General features: G+C 41.8%; 1 protein-coding gene across 1 annotated transcript in view; it reads left to right on the top strand.

The window, feature by feature from the left end:
- LOC119584977 overlaps positions 1-15497 on the top strand; it is a 74960-nt gene extending 59463 nt beyond the window's left edge. Inside the window, exons 7-12 of the mRNA XM_037933577.1 lie at positions 4609-4731; positions 7227-7403; positions 8826-8986; positions 9786-9905; positions 10138-10316; positions 10594-15497. Of these exons, the coding sequence (XP_037789505.1) occupies positions 4609-4731; positions 7227-7403; positions 8826-8986; positions 9786-9905; positions 10138-10316; positions 10594-10666 (833 nt within the window). The 3' untranslated portion in view covers positions 10667-15497. The remainder of the gene's footprint in view (positions 1-4608; positions 4732-7226; positions 7404-8825; positions 8987-9785; positions 9906-10137; positions 10317-10593) is intronic.
- Positions 15498-18708: the final 3211 nt, after the last annotated feature.

Genomic DNA, 18708 nt, shown 5'->3' with positions numbered 1-18708 from the left:
TGGTTCCAAAAGTTCAAAAATTCGAGGCTTCAAAGTTGCCAAATTCCCGATTCCAAAGTTCAAAAAAATTCCAGGTTCCAAAGTTCGGTTCCAAGCTGGCGTCGGGGGGGGGGGGGGGGGGGGATTATCAACACTGGCATTAAAGTTATACGACATGACGGAGGCGAGGGGGGGTGGGGGGGGCCCTTGAAGAGAAGAGGAAGAACAATAATAAACCAGGGGGATAGAGGAAATGAGAAAGGATCGGGGATTATGAGGTGGAGGAAAGGATAGGCAGAGAATGAGTCTGTTCATTTTGATTTCATTTTTGGTTTTTGTTTTTTTTTATGTCTCTTTTTCTTTCTCTCTTTCGTAAATTGTGTCTTTGTTGGGACAATTTCATTCTTCCGTAGAGTAAATATTTGTCCAGAGAGGCAGTTAAAGGAGGAGAGAGAGAGAGAGAGAGAGAGAGAGAGAGAGAGAGAGAGAGAGAGAGAGAGAGAGAGAGAGAGAGAGAGAGAGAGAGAGAGAGAGAGAGAGAGAGAGAGAGGAAGAGAGAGAGAGAGAGAGAGAGAGAGAGAGAGAGAGAGACACAGAGACAGACAAACAGAAGGAGGAGAGAGACACGAATGATACGGCGAGTGCCATGAAAAGTGTGAAGAGTGCCACGTGTGGTTTTGGCACGCTGCCTGGGGTTTTATCATCCATAAGAACTTCTCGTTTAGTGTATGTGTGTGTGTGTATGTGTGTGTGTGTGTGTGTGTGTGTGTGTGTGTGTGTGTGTGTGTGTGTGTGTGTGTGTGTGTGGTGTGTTTTGTTTGTGTGTGTGTGTGTGTGTGTGTGTGTGTGTGTGTGTGTGTGTGTGTGTGTGTGTGTGTGTGTGTGTGTGTGTGTGTGTGTGTGTGTGTGTACATGCGTGTATATGTATATCTATCTGTTTGCCTGTGTATGTGTGTGTGCATTTGTTTGTATGTTTGTTTTGATATGTGCTTGTTCCTTTGCGCTTGAATATTTATATATGTTTGAGTATGTATGTATATTTTACATGCATGGGAGTGTTTGCATATGTATGTGCTTGTATCCAGTTTATGGATCCCTTGTACGTAAGTGTATGCTGTGTGTGTGCGTGTGTTTACTATGTGCACGTAAAGCCATGTACACCGATCCCAACAGATACGACCCATAACGACCGGTAAACCTCTCCCAATTACCCTCTCTCAGTGCCCCCTCCCCCCCGAGCGCTCCCTCCCTCCCCCCTTACTTCGGCTGAGCGCCCCCCCCCCCCTACCTCTTGCCTCGTCCGAGAGGCCACCCATCCCCTACTCCTTATCTCGTGCCCCCCCCCCCCCTTACCCCTCTTACCTCTCTCCCCAATGCTCGCGACTCCTACCTACCTCTCCCTCTCTCTCACTCTCTCTCCTCATTCCACCCTTCCGTTCCTATGTTCTTTTGCTCTTTACCCAATCCCACCCTTTATCTTTTTTTCCTTTCTCTTGATGTCCCTTTTTTTCCTATCGCGTCTTCCCCTCTCCTCCTATACTCTCCCTTTCTCTCTCTCTTCCCCTTTGCCCGTCATCCTGTTATCTCTCTCTTCTCCCTTCTTCCTCTTTCCCATTCCCCTATCTTCTATTCCCTCCCATCTTCCCTTCTCACGGCCTTTACCCCTCTCTCTCCTCTCCTTTTCCCTTCCTTTCGCCTCCCTTCTCCCCTATCCCCCCATCTCCCTTTATCATCGCCCTTTCCCCTCTATTCCCTCTCCCTCTCCCCTGTCCTCTATCCCCTCCCATCCCTTCTCACCGCCCTTTCCCCAAGCCTCGCCCACCTTTCCTTCTCATTGCTCTTTCCCCTCTCTTCGCTCTCCCCTTTCCCCCTCCCCCTCCCCTCTCTTCCCTCTCCCTTTCTCCCCCTCTCCCTCGCCCTCTCGCCTTGACCACACGCCGAGCAGCCAAGGCGAGGTCATTTCAATCGACCCGCCTTGTTTACAGCCGAGCTCATCCGGGGTCTTGATCTCAAAGTGCCCGGATGAAAGGGAAAGGGAGGAAAATGTGTTTATATACACACCCACCGGTCATGTTGGTAATGGTTTATTAAAAGTTACGTAGGCAAGTATTCAAGGGATGATATTAAGGGAAGGAAGCGATGGGGAAGGGAGGAAAGGAAGGAGGGGGAGGAAAGGAAAGAGGGGGAGGAAAAGAGGGAGGGAGGAAAGGAAAGAGGGAGGTAAGGAGATAGGGAAAAGGCAGTGAAGGAGGAAGGGAGAGAGGGAAACTGGAGTGGAAAAAGAATGTGGGAGAGAGGGAAAAGAAAGGAAGGGAAAGAGAAGAAAGACAGAAAGGGAGGGAGGAGAGAGGGGAAGGGAGAAAGAGAAAGGGAAGGAGGAGAGAGGGGAGAATTAGGGTAGCCTGTGCGATCGGCGAGGGATTCGTGTTTGGAATTAAACTCGGATCGAATTTTATTTGGAATTTAAAGGAGGGTTTTGTTTGGAAAGTGTATTTTGGCGGGAGGAGAGAGGGAGAGGGAGAGGGAGAGGGAGGAGGGAGAGGGAGAGGGAGAGGGAGAGGGAGAGGGAGAGGGAGAGAGAGAGAGAGAGAGAGTAAAATGACAAAAGGAAGAGAAGGGCGCTGCGAGATACTAATGGATTAAAATGAATACATGGAGGGGGAGTCAACGGAAATACAGTAAATGACAAACACACACACAGACACACACAACGCACGCACGCACGCACACACACACACACACACACACACACACACACACACACACACACACCCCAAACCACACAAAACACCCCCCACACCACGAAACCCCCCCGGCACGCACCCCCACACACACAACCACACACACACAAAACACGACCAAAAAACAACACAAAAACAAAAACAACAACAACAACAACACCACGACAACCCAAAAAAAACAAGGAAAAAAGAAGAGAAACGATTTGAAAAACAACACAAGGCAAAAAAGGGCCCAAAAAAAAACAGACGGGGGAAGGGGAAATTTAAGAAAAAAGAAGAGAAAACAGACGCAGAAAAGAAGGCAGGGAAAGGGAAAAGATTCAGAGGGAGAAGGGGGAGATGTGAAGAAGAAAAAGGAGGATAGGACAGACAGAGAGAAAGGGAAAAGGGGGGGGGAATTTAGGTAAAAGAAAAATAGTGAAAAAGAGGGAAGTTTAATAATGCGATGAAAGGAAATAGAAACAGTAGATAAATTCTTTGAAAGCGGAAGAGGTGTTTTGGAAAGGGAAAAGGGCATGCACCAGGGGGTAGTAAGGGGTTTTTAAAAAACAAATTTCGACCGGGAAAAAGTTTTGCTATAGGATAGCTCTTCTCTTCCTCCTTTCATTTCCCTCCTTTTTTCCTTTCCGTGTCTTTTTTCCCTTTTTCCCCCCTTTCTTTCTCTTTTTTCCTTTCCCCTTTTCCCCCTTTTTTTTTTCCCCTTTCTCCCCTTTTTCCCTCTCATCTTCTCTTCCTCTTTTCTTCTCTCGTCTTCTCTCTCTTCTCTCTTCTCTTCCTTCTCCTTCCCCCTCTCCTCTTCTCGTCTCTCTCTTCCTCTCCCCTCTTTCTATTTCTCTAGTTTCTCTCTCCCCCTTTCCTCTCATCCCTCTCTCTCCTCTCTCTCTCTCTCTCCTCTCTCTCTTCTCTCTCTCTCTCCTCCTCTCCTCTCCCCCGCCCCCTCTCTCTCTCTCTCCTCTCTCTCTTCTCTCTTCATCTCTCTCCTCTCATCTTCTCTCCTCTCTCTCTCTCGTCTTCTCTCTCTCTCTCTCTCTTCTCTGTCTCTCTTCTCTCTCCTCTCTCTCCTCTCTCTCTCACTCTCCCCTCCCTCTCTTTTCTCTCTCTCCCTCCTCTCTCTCTCTCTTTCTCTCTTCTCTTTTCTCTCTCTCCTCTCTCTCTCTCCTCTCTTCTCCCCCCTTTCTCCCCTTCTTCTCTCTCTCTCTCCTCTCTTTTTCTCTCTCCTCTCTCTCTCTCTCTCTCTTCTCTTCTCTCTTCTCCTTCTCCTCTTTTCTCCCCTCTCTCTCTCTAAAGTTTTCCCATAACGTGATTTATATTTAATAATGTTTATTTAATTTTAACGGCTCGTCCCCTCAATAGAAATAAATGAAAGTAACATGGTCAATTATTCTGGTTGAATTATGCATTCCAGTTTAAATTCCTGTAACTGAATATTCGAAAACATATATTTCTATCGTGTTCTATTTTCACACGTATTTTGCTAAATTCTTGTCTGTTTATGTGTGTGTGCCGTCATGTATTGTCGTTTATCTGTGTGTGTGTGTGTGTGTGTGTGTGTGTGTGTGTGTGTGTGTGTGTGTGTGTGTGTGGTTTGGGGTGTGTGTGTGTGTGTGGGTGTGTGTGTGTGTGTTGTGCGTGCGTGCGTGCGTGTGTGTTCGCGCGTGCGTGCGTGGTGTGTTCGCGCGTGCGTGCGTGCGTCCGTGCATGCGTCCATGCGTACGTAGATACAGGTGATTATACGCATAAGTCCCATGCTTCAACCTTTTCTTAGCCCCACCTCCATCATTGCTTCACCCTCCTCACCCACCCACCTTCTCACCCGCCATCGCACCCCTCCCCCCGCCCCCATTCCTCGTAGTCTAACCCCCCTTCTCTCTCCCTCCCTCCCTTCCAGATGACAGCAGTAGCCCCGACTCCGAACTGCGACTACCGATCAACACCGACATCGACTCCGGAAACTCGACTCAGCACTCTCCTGATGGGGCCAAGTCCATGTCACCGCAGGCCACCGTTAATGGTAAGTTCAGGGGCGGGGGAGGAGGGCTGGTGAAGGGGAAGGGGTGCTGTGCTGGAGGGGGAGGGGGAAGGGGTGCTGTGCTGGAGGGGGAGGGGGAAGGGGTGCTGTGCTGGAGGGGGAGGGGGAAGGGGTGGTGGAGGGGGGAGGGAGAGGTGGAGGTGGAGAGGTTGGTGAGAGGGAAGGGATGTTAGAGGGGCAGGGGTGATTGGTAAAGGGGTAGGGGTGGTAGAGGGGGAGAGGGAGGGTTTGGATGATGGAGGGGGGGGGGGTAGAGGGGCAGAGGGAGGGTTGGTAAAGGGATAGAGGGGATGGAGAGGGAGGTGAGGGTAAGGGGGGTTGGTAAGGAAAGAAAGGGTTGGTTTAGGGATGGGAAAAGGGTTGGTGGAGGGGGACATGATGGGTAAGGATAATGAAGGATTAGTAGATGGATAGGGGTGATGAAAGAGGGAGATAGAGGATAGAGGTGATGAAAGGGGTAGTGTAGAAAAATGGGGAGTGGTAAGGAAGAGAGCTAGAGAAACAGGGCTGAAGGGAGTGGGGGTAAGTAAGTAGAAGGTAGATAATAAGGGAGAGAATAGGTAGAGGGTTGGATTTCTGGAAGTTAGTGGGGGAAGGGCAGGAAGGGGGGTTGGATAGGCAAGGGGTTAACAAAGTAGCAGGGGTAAGGGTAGATAGGCAGGGGTAGGGGTAGATAGATAGATAGGGGGTAGATAGGTAGGGATGATTCTCGGGTGTAGAGTTGACAGGTGGCAGAATAGGAGTGAAAGCAGGATAACAGCGCACAGGGCTTAGGGTATGTGTGATAGGGTTAGGGCAAGATAACTTGGGATTGAGGGTTGAGGGATAGGATTAGTGTCGTGGAGTAGTTGCTGGGGTAGGCCGGTGAGTAGTTAAGGGTATGGATAGATAGATAGTGGATGTGATGGGTTGTGCTGGGGTGTATGTGGGGTGGCTGTGGGTGGACGTGCTCGGCATAGGGTCAGTATGGGTGGTGTGTGTGTGGTGGAGATATGTAAGGAGGCTGGTTAAGGTAGGGCTTTGGTTGCCCTAAGACTCGAGGTGGAGGTTATTAGCATTGGTATTATGTTATTGGTAGTTTTCTAAATAGACCTGGTATTCACCCAGTAAGTGGTAATCATTTAGGAAAAATACAACCCTACTGAAGAAGAAACACGTTAACACCAACAGCCACAGAAACCTTCAAAGAGAATTCAGTGAAAATTACAGTTTTCAAAAATTTATTGAGAGGGAGGAGGGGAGGGGAAGAGAGAGAGGGTAATTATAAAAATGAATAATTATAGAGGAATGAAATGGTATCCATTTCCTGTGGCATATGACGCATAGAAAGTGGCAATCCATCATCCCCAAACACACAATCTTTTGAGTTATTTGTAAAGCCTCTTTCGAGTTGAGTTGAATTTTTCATTCTAACATTATGTAGAGTAAGATTAAATTCTTTGAAGGTTTTATATATTTATTCAGAGTAACTCAATATTCCTTTTTCATTCTCTTCCTTTTCAAAAATCTTCTCAAAGACTCTTTTATAAAATAAAATGTTTCTCAAAGAAAATATCGTTGGAGAACTTTCAATAGGAAAAGGAAAATATTCAATATTGACTTTTGCCTCCTGCCACTTTGCATGGAAATGAAACAGATCCCAATGTAAGGGAAAAGGAGTAAAAGTGTAAATACATGAACACAGACATATGTAAATACATAGTACATATATACACTGATACTGTAAGTCTATTGCCCCTCTCTCTCTCTCTCTCTCTCTCTCTCTCTCTCTCTCTCTCTCTCTCTCTCTCTCTTCTCTCTCTCTCTCTCTCTCTCTCTCTCTCTCTTTCTCTCTCTTTTCTCTCTTTCTCTTTCTCTGTCTCTCTTTCTCTCTCGCTCTTTCTCTCTCTCTCTCTCTCTCTTCCCCTCTCTTACCCTCTCCTCTCCTCTCTCCCTGATACAATAGCAACAGTTCCTTACTGTAGGCAACTCTGCTCAGCTGCTCATTTGCATACTGATAACCTAGTGTGCAGGCACTGCATGGGAAAGGCAGGAGATGAAGGCAGCATTGCCTGTCTTTCATGATGGGGGAGTAGGTGGAGTAGGAGGGGGCAGGCCAGTTAGAGAGGAAGTGTGGAGTGGTGGAGGAGGCAAATAGAAGAAAGGTTTTTGACAGTTCTATGTTTCTGTTTACCTGATTTTAACAAGGCAAAGAAGTTTGCCGGATTAAAGATTGAACTGATGTTAATCATTTGATTATGGCGTTCTTATTTGTTCAGTTTTGTTGCTTGATACCTTCTACCATTGTCATTATACTTTCACTTTTCAAAAACGTAATTTCAAGTGTGGTTCTTGTGCTCCTTCCACTCTCTCTTCTTTGCACCCTTTCACCCACAATGCCATAAGTAACTAATATATCTCATCTTCCACATCCCTCATGCCTCTCTTCTTCCCCCATTCCCCCCCTTTTTCCCCCCTTTCCCACTCCCCTCTAACAGGTTCCCTTTCCCCGATGTCCCCCGCATCAGGAGGCATTCCCTTCCCCCAGCTGGAGCTCCTGGAGGCCACGCACCGGGGACTCTACCGCTTCATCCCAAGGCATCATGACGAGGTGGAGATTGAGATCGGAGACCCTATCTACGTGCAGAAGGAGGCAGATGACCTCTGGTGTGAAGGTGAGGGAGAGGGGAGAGAAGGAGGAGATAGAGGAAAAGGAGGAGGAGGAGAGGGGAGGGAAGGAAGGAGAGGAGGAGGAAGGGAGGAGGAGGGAGGAGAGGAGAAGAGAAGGAAATCCTATCTATATGCAAAGGGAGGCAGATGACCTTTACTGCAAAGGGGATGGGGAATGGAAAGGGGAGAAGGGAGGCCTAAGGAAGTGGATGGATGGAAGTGGAAGAGATGGAGAAGGAAGATGGAAGAAGGAGAAGGAGAAGGAGAAGAAGAAGAAGAGAGGAGAGAAGGAGAGGAAGGATGAGAGATGAGGAGAGAAGGAAGGGATGAAGAAGGAGAAGATGAAGATGAAGATGAAGATGAAGATGAAGATGAAGATGAAGATGAAGAGGATAAGGATAAAAAGGAAGAGGAGGGGAGGAATAGTGGGAGGAGGGAAAGGGGAGAAGGAAGTTAGGAGGAAAAGGATAGAATGGGAAGTCGGAGGACTAGAAGTAGGAGCAGGTCAGTGGAGGGGGATAAGAAGAGGGGAGAGAGGGGGAAGAAAAGGGAGGAGGAGGAAGAGGAGGAAGAGAAGGAAGAAGAGGAAGAAAGAAGAAGAGGAAGGAGGAGAAGAAAAAGAAGAAAAAGAAGAGGGGGAAGAGGAAGAAGAAGAAGAAGAAGAAAAGAAGAAAAAAGAAAAAGAAAAGAAAAAGATGAAGAGGGGGACAAGGAAGAAAAGAAGAAGGAGGACCAGGACAAGGAAGAGGGGGAGCAGGAGCAGGAAGAAGAAGAAGAAGTTGTAATGGTGGTAATAAAGCAAAAAAAAGAAGAAAAAACGTTGGGGGGGGGGGTAGTAGAACCGGAGATGAAGGAAGAGGAAGGGAGGTGGTGGTATTGACGGTCACTTTCAAAGGAAATGTGAGAGGTGGACGGAGAGAGAGTGATGAATGAACCAGGGGAAAAGATGAATGGGGTTGACTTCATATAGAATCAAGGGCGAAGTTTTTTTCTTTTTCTTTTTTTGGGGGAAAGGAGAGTGTGAATGGTTGCTGGGTGGTTTGATCTCAATGAAGAAGGTCAATCAATCAGATTAAAGTTGTAGATGTGTTAGAACTGTAGAGGACTTGAGAAATGGACAAAGTCAGTGATAGTAGTAAATCAATGAGATAATCTATTTGTCTGTTGTTTTAGCCTATTTTTTTGTAAGATCATTCATCTGAATATTATTTCCTTCTATAAATTCAAACAGGCATGAAAGATTTTAAAGATTAGTCCATTTAAAGGAGGATAAATTAATTTTGTTCCATGTTCTAAAGATTTATTCATATTCCTAATATCTATGCCTCAAACTCCACCTAACAATTTACTTTTTTTTTTTTTTTTTTTTTTTTTTTTATTATCATTATTTTTTTTTTTTTTTATTCATTTTTTATTTATTTTTTTAGGAGTGAACCTACGAACAGGTCGACAGGGGATCTTCCCAGCTGCCCACGTGACTGATGTCGACTACTCTGACTTCGACCCCACAGTCCCCAAGGTCAAGAAGGAGAGGTACCTTCTCAACTACCTTGGCTCCATAGAGACACTTTGTCACAAGGGCAACCAGGTGCGACGCACTTTCTTCTTGTGTGTATATGTATGAATAGGTTTACAGAAGTTTATATATGTGTAAGCTTACCATAGTTTATTAACAAGCAGATTTACATTATATATATATATATATATATATATATATATATATATATATATATATATATATATATATATATATATATATATATATATAATGTAGGCTTATAGTGGTTTATTTATAACTAGGCTTACAATGGTTTATTTATGAATAATTTTACAACAATTTATATATGTACAGGTTTGCAACAGTGGTCCTGAGTAATGGTGAATAGGTTAGAACAGCTGCAATACTCTTTCACTGTGTTTGCAAGTTGGATTTTCAATTGTCATTTTGTATTATTACCATTAAACATGTTATTCCCATACATGAAGAGTGTAGTTGAAAAAAAAAAAAAATTAATTAGAGCTACAAACATAATTTTACCCTAAGACCGTCAAGTGAGAAGTGAAAATCATTATGTTAGATTAAAGTGGAGATTTGATTGGGTATAATCAAATGGAACACAAAATGTTGCCTGCAAAGAAGTTAGATGTATCACAAATTAGATAGTATTTTAGGACATTTTTGCTTGCCCTTGATTTGGGCAGAAATGGTACTAAATCCACCCTGATAAAAATACTTGCATGACCTCTACATAGTTACCAGTGGGGACGGTACAATAGAGAAAATATATTCTTGATTCACAGAAACCTCTTTTTTTTTTGCATAATGAAGAAAGATTATATAACTCTTAGTGATTAAGATGCACTAATGTCTCTCTCGCTTTGAGCAGGTGTTGTGCCAGGCAGTGAGGAAGATTGCAGGAGATAAGGGCTCGGCACAGCATCCTCATCCTTGCATTCTTGAGGTGTCAGATCAGGGCATAAGGATGGTTGATAAGAGCAAACCAGCTGTAAGTGTGCTGCCATTTCCCATTCTTAAGAGGAAGCCAGTAGTATATTTTGCTTTCTTTCTTTTTTTCTTTTTTTTATGTATACTGAAAGATTTGGTAAAAAATCAAATTTGATTAAACATGCAAAATGAGAGAACTAAAAAAAAAAAAATACAGATCAATAAATTTGATTTCCTGTTTCAAGCAATAATATAAACAACATTTAACACCTTACATATATCCCTTTCCGCAGCCTAACCATGTCCCCTGCCACGACTACTTCTACCACCTGAAGCACGTCTCCTTCTGCGCCTTCCACCCTAAGGACCATCGTTACTTTGGCTTCATCACCAAACACCCAACCATTCAGCGCTTTGCTTGCCACGTCTTCAGGAGCAACACGAGCACGAGGCCAGTTGCAGAAGCAGTGGGGTGTGTATTGAATTTGTTCATTGACATTGTATATTTGTGTGTTTGTGTGTGTGTGTGTGTGTGTGTGTGTGTGTGTGTGTGTGTGTGTGTGTGTGTGTGTGTGTGTGTGTGTGTGTGTGCATGTGCGTGTGTGTGCGTGTGCATGTGTGTGTGTGCGTGTGTACATATGCATATACGCATTCATGAATATGTAGAAGTGTGGAAGTGTTTTATGTTTATATATATAAGATAATGATATAACCTTTGGTACATTTTGATATTGTCTCTTCCTTTTCAGACGAGCATTCCAAAGATTCTACCAGAAATTCATTGAAACCGCCTACCCTATTGAAGACATCTACTTAGAATGACTCAAAGAGGATGCAGACAGCTGCAGCAAGAAAAAGGACACATGACAACACAGTATATTTTTAAACAAAAGGGAAAATTTTAAGTTCATATGGATTAAATTCAACTGCTGATTGACATATTTTCATTCTTGGTGTATGATGATTACGTACTTGTATGTCATGCTTTTGAATAGATTGTGTGTGTGTGTGTGTGTGTGTGTGTGTGTGTGTGTGTGTGTGTGTGTGTGTGTGTGTGTGTGTGTGTGTGTGTGTGTGTGTGTGTGTGTGTGTGTGTGTGTGTGTGTGTGTGTGTGCATATGAAAGTGCATAATAGAACATATGGTTAGAGAGCGAGAGAGAGAGAGAGAGAGAGAGAGAGAGAGAGAGAGAGAGAGAGAGAGAGAGAGAGAGAGAGAGAGAGGAGAGAGAGAGAGGACTGTGGCATGTTGGTTCATAAACCTTCTCCCTCATTCCATTATTTTAATATGGTGGTCACTTTCACAAGCAAAAAATAAAAGTTTCTTGCTGGTCAGAACAACATGAGTATATATATGATTTATATATTTATGAAAGAAGCATACAAGTGCAACATTTCTACATATAATTATCTATTATGTGCTATGTTACACTGCATAAAAAAGAGTGGCCATCCTCATCTAAAATTTCGTGACTGTTACTGTACATGCTATCAAGACATGATGATGTGCACCATGGAGAATATGTCAAAAGTATTTGCTAGTTACTTTTCATGAATATAGAATCATATCACAGATATATTTTTCTTTCCAAATATCTTAGTTTTATTGTTTTATTTTTACACATGAAGGAGTGAGTGTGGCTCACAGTGCCAAAAAAGAAATATAAGTTGTGAGTAATTTCTTTGCTATTTACTCACAGAATGTAGGTTTCTGAAGCTGTCTGCTGTCTTTTTAAAAATCCACAAAGATGTTGCTTTCAATTAGGAGAAGAGTCATCATCTTTTTGCAAACAAAGATGGGGAGGAAGAAGTTTATTGCATCAAAGCACAGATACAAAGTTATGATAGTGTGATGACAATATTTACATTATGGAGTTCATTATCATCCTGGAAATGTGAAAATTGTAGCATTACCAATAATGTATGACATACAAGAATAGCTGTAATGTGAAAATCAATCCAGAGGAGGAAAGTAATAACCTCTTTCTGGTAATATGAAACAAGCATAATAATTAAGCTTGTAATAATTTTCATTGCAGCCATTCTTGTTGAAAGGAAGAGATGTAACCAGACTTGTATATATGTAACGTATAATTAATGTCATCACTCTGAAAATCAGTGTGGCATTTTTTTTTTTTCTACTCCGAAAACTGTGCTTTATTTATTTATTTACAAGAATACTTATACGTGACTCATATCTCCCTCCTTCACTGTAAGTCAAAAGTGTTCCTCTCTTGATGATAGTTTTTTCTTAAATACTAGCAAAAGAAATTCAAGGTACTCTCAATTTTAGGGGAATGTACCAGGAAATGTGATGATTGCTGATGATAATATTCCAAATACCAAATAAAAAAAAATAGATAAAATTCAGGAAGGAGAGAGAGAGAGTCCCCATATGTGTGTGTTGTCTACATCATTATCACACAGCTGGTTGACCTCAGGCAAAACATGTACTGTCGTGTTCCTCTCAGCGGGGAACAGCATCAGCATGACAATGTGTGCAGCATTATTTCATTCTCTGATCCCTGTGAGAGTGAAAAGAAAGTTGTTCTATACTTTTACCTTTGAATCTCCCACCTGCAGCAAATGGAAATAGTTTTCAAGTGATTTTGTAAACTATACCGGGAGGAAAAGAAGAGAAAAAAATTGAAATTACATGCATGAAAACATATGAAATTTGTCAGTGTGATGTATCTTTAATTGCTGTAGGTTAATCATTGTAATAGTCCAAAATTTCCACTTGATTTATGCAAATCTGGCGAACATACACATGGGCATTTTGATCTTTTACTCGGAAAATTAGATATGTGAAAAGAGCTTTAGATTCTTACTTTAATTTTTTTCCCCCTTTTCATAATCATAGTGATTAGTAGGTGTATCTGATCACTCTAGCCCTTCTCATTCCCAGACTTGTTCATTATTCATCAACCTTGTAAAATAAAATCCTTCTAAACTTTGCCTTTACCTTCCATACGGTACTTTTCATATGTATATATGTAAATTCCATTTACTGTAATGTAATTTAAGATTTGGCTCTTTTCAGCAAAAAGAAAGGTATTTTAGGAGCAGTAAAACAGTTGTACAGTATACCTGTACTTTTCTGAAAGTGTCATAGAATCCTTTTTCTAAGAAAAAATAATCATCCAAATATTTATATTTCTTTTGTTATAAATTAGAATGTTTTTTGTCTTGTAATCCTGTACAATATGAGTGTCCTTGAATAGTGAACAGCTGCAAGTCCGAGTCTGATATGATATATAAACCATTTGTTTTTTTCTCTCTCTTTTTTGGGTCAGGCCCAACACTGAAATACTGTTAAACTGTATGTTATGGTATTTCGGAAATCCAAATTGCATGAGACTGAAAAAAAAGAAAAATGTAGTTTAAATTTATAAAATCTTTTGAAATTCATAAATGCTTTACAGTGTATGAAAAAAAGGTGATATTGTTTATGATTGAGTAAAAGGACAAGTATATTATTCCCATTCGTATTTACATATACGGGTGATTTGGACAGTGTCAGACATAGGCATTGCAACAGGCACCAAATTGACAATAAATAAAAATAAAATAAAATAAAAATTTAAAGCCATTTTGGTGGTATGGCTATGTAATTAGGCTTCTAATTAGAACCAGAATTGCTCATTCACCAGTACTCTAAATAATGTTTAAGTGCACTAAAAAGGAAAAAAAAAGTCTGTCGGCTATGTTGAAGAGAGCCTGCCTCCCATGCTTCTCACATGTAAATGTATCAGTGATAATAAACACTGATTACTACAAAGACTGGCAATGGCACAGTTAGTCATATGGAGTTCTATGGTTAATCACTCCTGACTGGTTGATTTTATGGAATTTATCCATTTATGAAATAAGAAAAAAAATCATCTTATGTTATAAAAGGGAACCTTATCTTTTGCATAATAATTCTAAAGTGATTTTTAACATGTCTTAATTTCTAGCTAAGTACTTTCATGTTTCTGATTCATCCAGAGTCTCAATGTAATTCAAGACAGCCAGTCAGGCCCCTGTGACGTATGGGCACCTATCCGACACAGCCTTTGCCAGGCTAGTAGCATTATCTCCTTGTTACTATCAGATGCTTCTTTGTAATATTGGAAATACACTTTTAAAAAACAGGACTGTTGTGCGTGATAATCTTTATTTACAAGTTATGTATGTCATTGAAGAAGTAATGAGCAACTGTTTTATTTTATTTTATTTTTTATTTTTTTTAATCAGTTCATTCTTGTGTGTAAAAAGATACTTTTCTCCTACTAAGATTATTTCCTTTCATATTTCTTTAATCACCTATGGAGGAATAATATAATGTTAGGTAAATAAACATAATTATCCTATTCTCAATTCAGATTCTCTGTGAGATATCTGAAACAAGTCAAAGGCCGCACCAGTTTCCAGGCGAGTGGAGATGTCAATGGAGAGAGACTGTTGCCAGTCACTTAAGGTATCTAACCTCATGTAGTGTCTATTAACTGTCATCTGTGTTTATGATTATGACAAAAATATAAAAAAAATCACTGTAAAGAAAGGTCATGCACAAAGACAAAGTTTTGGCATACTTTCATAGTCTGTATAGTATGTTACTTCCTGTATGGTATAAACTTAAAAATAATAAAGGAATATCATATATTGATCACATATTATCATGTAGTACTTCTCATTGGTGATATAGCGACAGTATAGAAAAGAAAAAAAATGTATTGCTTTCATATCAAGAAAGAAAATGATGTACAATGAACTAAATGGTGAATTTTTTTTTAGAAAGGAGAGAAAAAGAGAAGACACATCAGTTCAGATATTTCTTTTTTTCTTAATTAGACATATATCATAACTCAAGTTCTACTAGGACAGAGAAAGAAAAAGAAATGACAGATTATTTCCATCCTTCTAAAGAAAGTTTCACATTTAGTGTCTGTAAAGGCAGATGTGCCAGAGTAACTTCAAGATTTCAGGAGAGAGATGTTAGACAAAATTGATAAGGTCTTCCAGGGCAGTTTTATCTCTTCCTTGTTCTTGAAGGGTCATTGTTCTTTCTTCCTGTGAATGGTTGGCAAAAAGAGGAGTGAAAACATACATTTGTCTATTGCATTGCTCACTAAAATTCCTTAGTGACGTGTGAATGATTGTTTTTGTAAAGGTTTCCAGCTTATCAGTATTTACTATTGTTATTTGTTGAAATGAAACTATCAATAAAATGTAGGAATCTGAAGGAAAAATCACATTCCCAAAAGAAGAGATGTGTTATATTTTATATCAGAGAATATTCAATTGTTTCTCTCACTTTTTTTCTTTTTCATTTTTCATCTGAATTATGTTCATCTAATGTGAGTTACGTAAGAAGGAAGATTGTAAGTCACACTTGCTCTCTTAACAGCAAAGTGACGATGGAAGATGAGAGATCTGTGTATTTTGCCTTATGATTGGATCAAACTGTTATGTGAGGGCGGATCCAGGGGCTGTCTCTCTTTGCCAATCCAGTATAAATAACAAGAATTAAACAATAATTCAAAATCAAAAGGAAAGATATTCCAGGTTCTTTGAGCTGGAGGGGATATGGAACTACACACACACTTTACCAATGTTACTGCTGGTATTAGTTTGTAATGAACAAGTTGCACATTAAAGGCACACATTTTATTCTTCTTTGTCCCTTTCCCTGTACCTTTTTCCTTCTTTTTTCCTCCTCCTTTCCCATTGCATCGAATTCTCCTCTGTATTGGCAGTGTCCACACATGGATAAGGTGGATTACCTTATAGAACTTTTATACAACTTAAGACCCATTCATGTTTATCATAAGCTAGAATTTTACTCATAAACTTCCCCCTCTCCCTCTACCCCTCCCCCAAACCCAAACGTTTTAAATTTCCCGAAAAGGGAAAAACCAAACGGCAAAAAAAAATTTTTAAAAAAAAAATTCGAAAATCTAAAAAATCAAATGTCCTTTGGGCCCTAAAAGGGGTAGGATCTTTGGGGACATATTTCAGCCTTCCTCCATGGCAACCCGGGCCCCCGCCACTTTTGGTGGGGGGGTAAACTAAACCCCCTCAGCCCCCTTTTGGGTTATGATTGTTGTTTATATTTTTTAGAAAAAATAAATAAACGGACTTTTAAGTGCAGCAACAGTTTAAAAGAAATATGGTTTTTCGTTAAATTTAGGGTTGTTTATTGTTTCCCCAAATGTGTTAAAAAGGTTATGATTCTTTATGTTATTAAACTTGTATTTTTGAAAGGGGGGTTTGCTACTTTATTGAAAAGGGGAAATTTCATTATGAAAGGTTATATTTGTCAAAAACTTTCCTGGGGATCTTATTTTAATGCTTCTTGCCTTTATACTATACTTCATTAATACATCCTATTCCTTCATCACCCTTTGCTTTCTCTCTTCTCAATCTCTCTCTCTCTCTCTCTCCCTTTTCCTCTCTTTTTCCCCTCTCTCTCCTTTTCTCTCATCCTCCCCTCCCGGTTTCCTCTCTCTCTCGTCTCTCTCTTTTCTTCTTCCCTCCTTTTCCCTCCCTCCCTCCCTCTCTCTCCTCTCTCTCTCTCCAAACTCTCTCTCTCTCTCCTTTTCTCTCTCTTTTCTCTCTCCTCTTCCCCCCCCCCCACCCCCCTTCTTCTTCCTTCCTTTGCTCAAACTCTTTTTTCTTTTCTCCGGGCTTTTCCTCTTTTTCAAATCTTCTCCTCTTTTTTCTCCTCTTTTTCCTTTTCTCTCTCTCTTTTTCTCCTCTCTTTTTCTCCTCCTCCTTCCCTCTTCTTTTCCCCCTCTCTCCCCTCCGTTTTTTCTTCATCTCTCTTTCTCTCGTCATCTTTTCGTTTTCTTTTCTCTTTCTCTCTCTTTCTCTCTCCCTCTCCTCTTTTTTTTCTCTCTCTTTTCCCTCTCTCTTTTTCTATTTTTTCTCGCTCCTTCTCTCTCTCTCTTTTTCCCGTCCCCTCTCCTCCTTGTCTCTGTCTTTTCTCTCTTCTCTCTCTCCCCTCTTTCTTCCTCTTTTTTCCCCCTCTCCTCTTTTTCTCTCCTCTCCCCTTTCCTCTTTTCTCTTCCCCTCTCTCCTTTTCTCCCCTTCCCCCTCCCCTCTTTCCCCTCTCTCCTCATCTCTCTCCCCTCCTTTTCTTTTCTCTCCTTCTCTTCTCTCTCTCTCTCTCTCTCTCTCTCTCTCCTTTTTCTCTCCTCTCTTCCTCCCCCTCCTCTCCTTTTCTTCTCTCCCCCTCTCCCCTCCTTCTCCCTCTTCCCCCTCCCCCTTTCCCCCTCTTCCCCTCTCCCCCTCTCTCTTTCCCCTCTCTCCCTTCTTCTCTCCCCTCAATTCCCCCTCTCTCTCCCCCCTTTCTCTCCCCTTCTCCCTCCCTTCCTTTTTTCTCCTCTTTTCCCTCTCAATCCCTCTCTCCTCCTCCTTCTCTCCCTCTCTCCCTCTTCTCCCTCTCCTCTTTTTCCTCTCAAACTCCCCTCCTTTTCCTCTCTTTCCTCCCTCCCCCTCCCCCCATTTCCCCCCCTCCCTCTTCCACCCCTTCCCCCCTCTCTCCCCTCCCCCTCCCTTTCCCCCTCCCCCTCTCCCTTTTCCCCCCTCCTCTCTTCTCCCCTCCCCTTTTTCTCCCCTCCCCCTCCTCCCCTTTTTTTCCCCCCTCCCCCTTTTTTTCCCCCCTCTCCCCCCTTCTCCCTCCTTTTCCCCTTTTCCCCTTTTTCCCGCTTCCCCCCTTTTTCCCCCCTTTTTCCCCCCTCCTCCCCTCTCCCTTTTCCCCCCTCTTCCCTCTTTTTCTTCCCCTTCCCCCTTTCCCCTTCCCCACACCCTCCTTTCCCCCCCTTTCCCCCCCTTTTTCCCCCTTTTTTCCCCCCTACCTTTTCCTTCTTCCTTCTTCCTTTTTTTTTTTTTTTTTTTTTTCTTTTTTATTTTTTTTTTTTTTTTTTTTTTTTTTCCTCCTCTTTTTTTATTTCCTTCTTCCTTCCCTTCCTCTTCCCTTTCCCCATCCCCCTTTTCCTTCTTTTCTCCCTTTTCCCCCTTTTTCCCCCTTTTCTTTTCCTTTTCCTTTTCCCCCCTTTCCCTCTTCCTTTTTCCCCTTTTCCCCCCCTCCTTTTTTCTCCCTTATCCTATTAAAAGAGCAAGGGCTTCGGGAAAAAAATGGGGCCCCGGGGTTCGTGTGCCGGGGCGGTTGGGGTTTGTGTGTTTGGTTGTTTTTGTGGTGGGGGTTTGGGTGTTTTGGGTGGGGGGTTGGTTGTTGGTTGTGTGTTTTGGTTTTGTTGTGTGGTGGTTTCCGGGCTTTTTTAAAAAAGGGGGTAATTTTGGGGGGGTGTTCCCCCTCTTTTGGTTGATTTGTTCATCTCCCCTTTCCAAAAAAACTCCCTTTTCCCCCTTCCCCCCCTCTCTTTTTTTTTTTCCCTCTTTTCTTGTCTCCCTTTTCCACCCCCCCCCCCTTCCCTTCTTTTTGTTTATTAGGGGGGGGGAAAGTAGTAAAAGACAAGGGGAAAATTTTCCCTTCCGGAAATCAGCCCTCGGGGCCCCAAAGGGAATTTTCCCTTTGTCCAAGGTCTTGTTTTTAGACCTTAAAAATGGGGCATGGGCAATTTCCCCCTCCGGAGGGAAAAAAAAAGAAAGAAAAAAGGAAAAAGAATTTTGGGAAAAGAAAAGGAGAAGATGAAAGGAGAAAGGAAGGGAAGAAAAAAAAAAAAAGGAAAAAAAGGAGAGAAAACAGCCCCCGGAAAAGGGAAAGAATTATTTAATATAAATAAAAAAAAATTTTTTTTTTAATAAAAATATAAAATATATTTATGTAGTTTGTAATAAAAATAGTAATGAATTTGAAGGAAAGGATTTGTTTTTGTGTAAATTTTGGGGGGGAAGATGGGGAAAATAAAATGTTAAA

Source organism: Penaeus monodon, chromosome 3, assembly GCF_015228065.2.
Source record: "Penaeus monodon isolate SGIC_2016 chromosome 3, NSTDA_Pmon_1, whole genome shotgun sequence".
Lineage (NCBI taxonomy): Eukaryota > Metazoa > Arthropoda > Malacostraca > Decapoda > Penaeidae > Penaeus > Penaeus monodon.
Note: the sequence above shows the minus strand (reverse complement) of the source record. Positions and strands in the feature narration are given on the sequence as shown.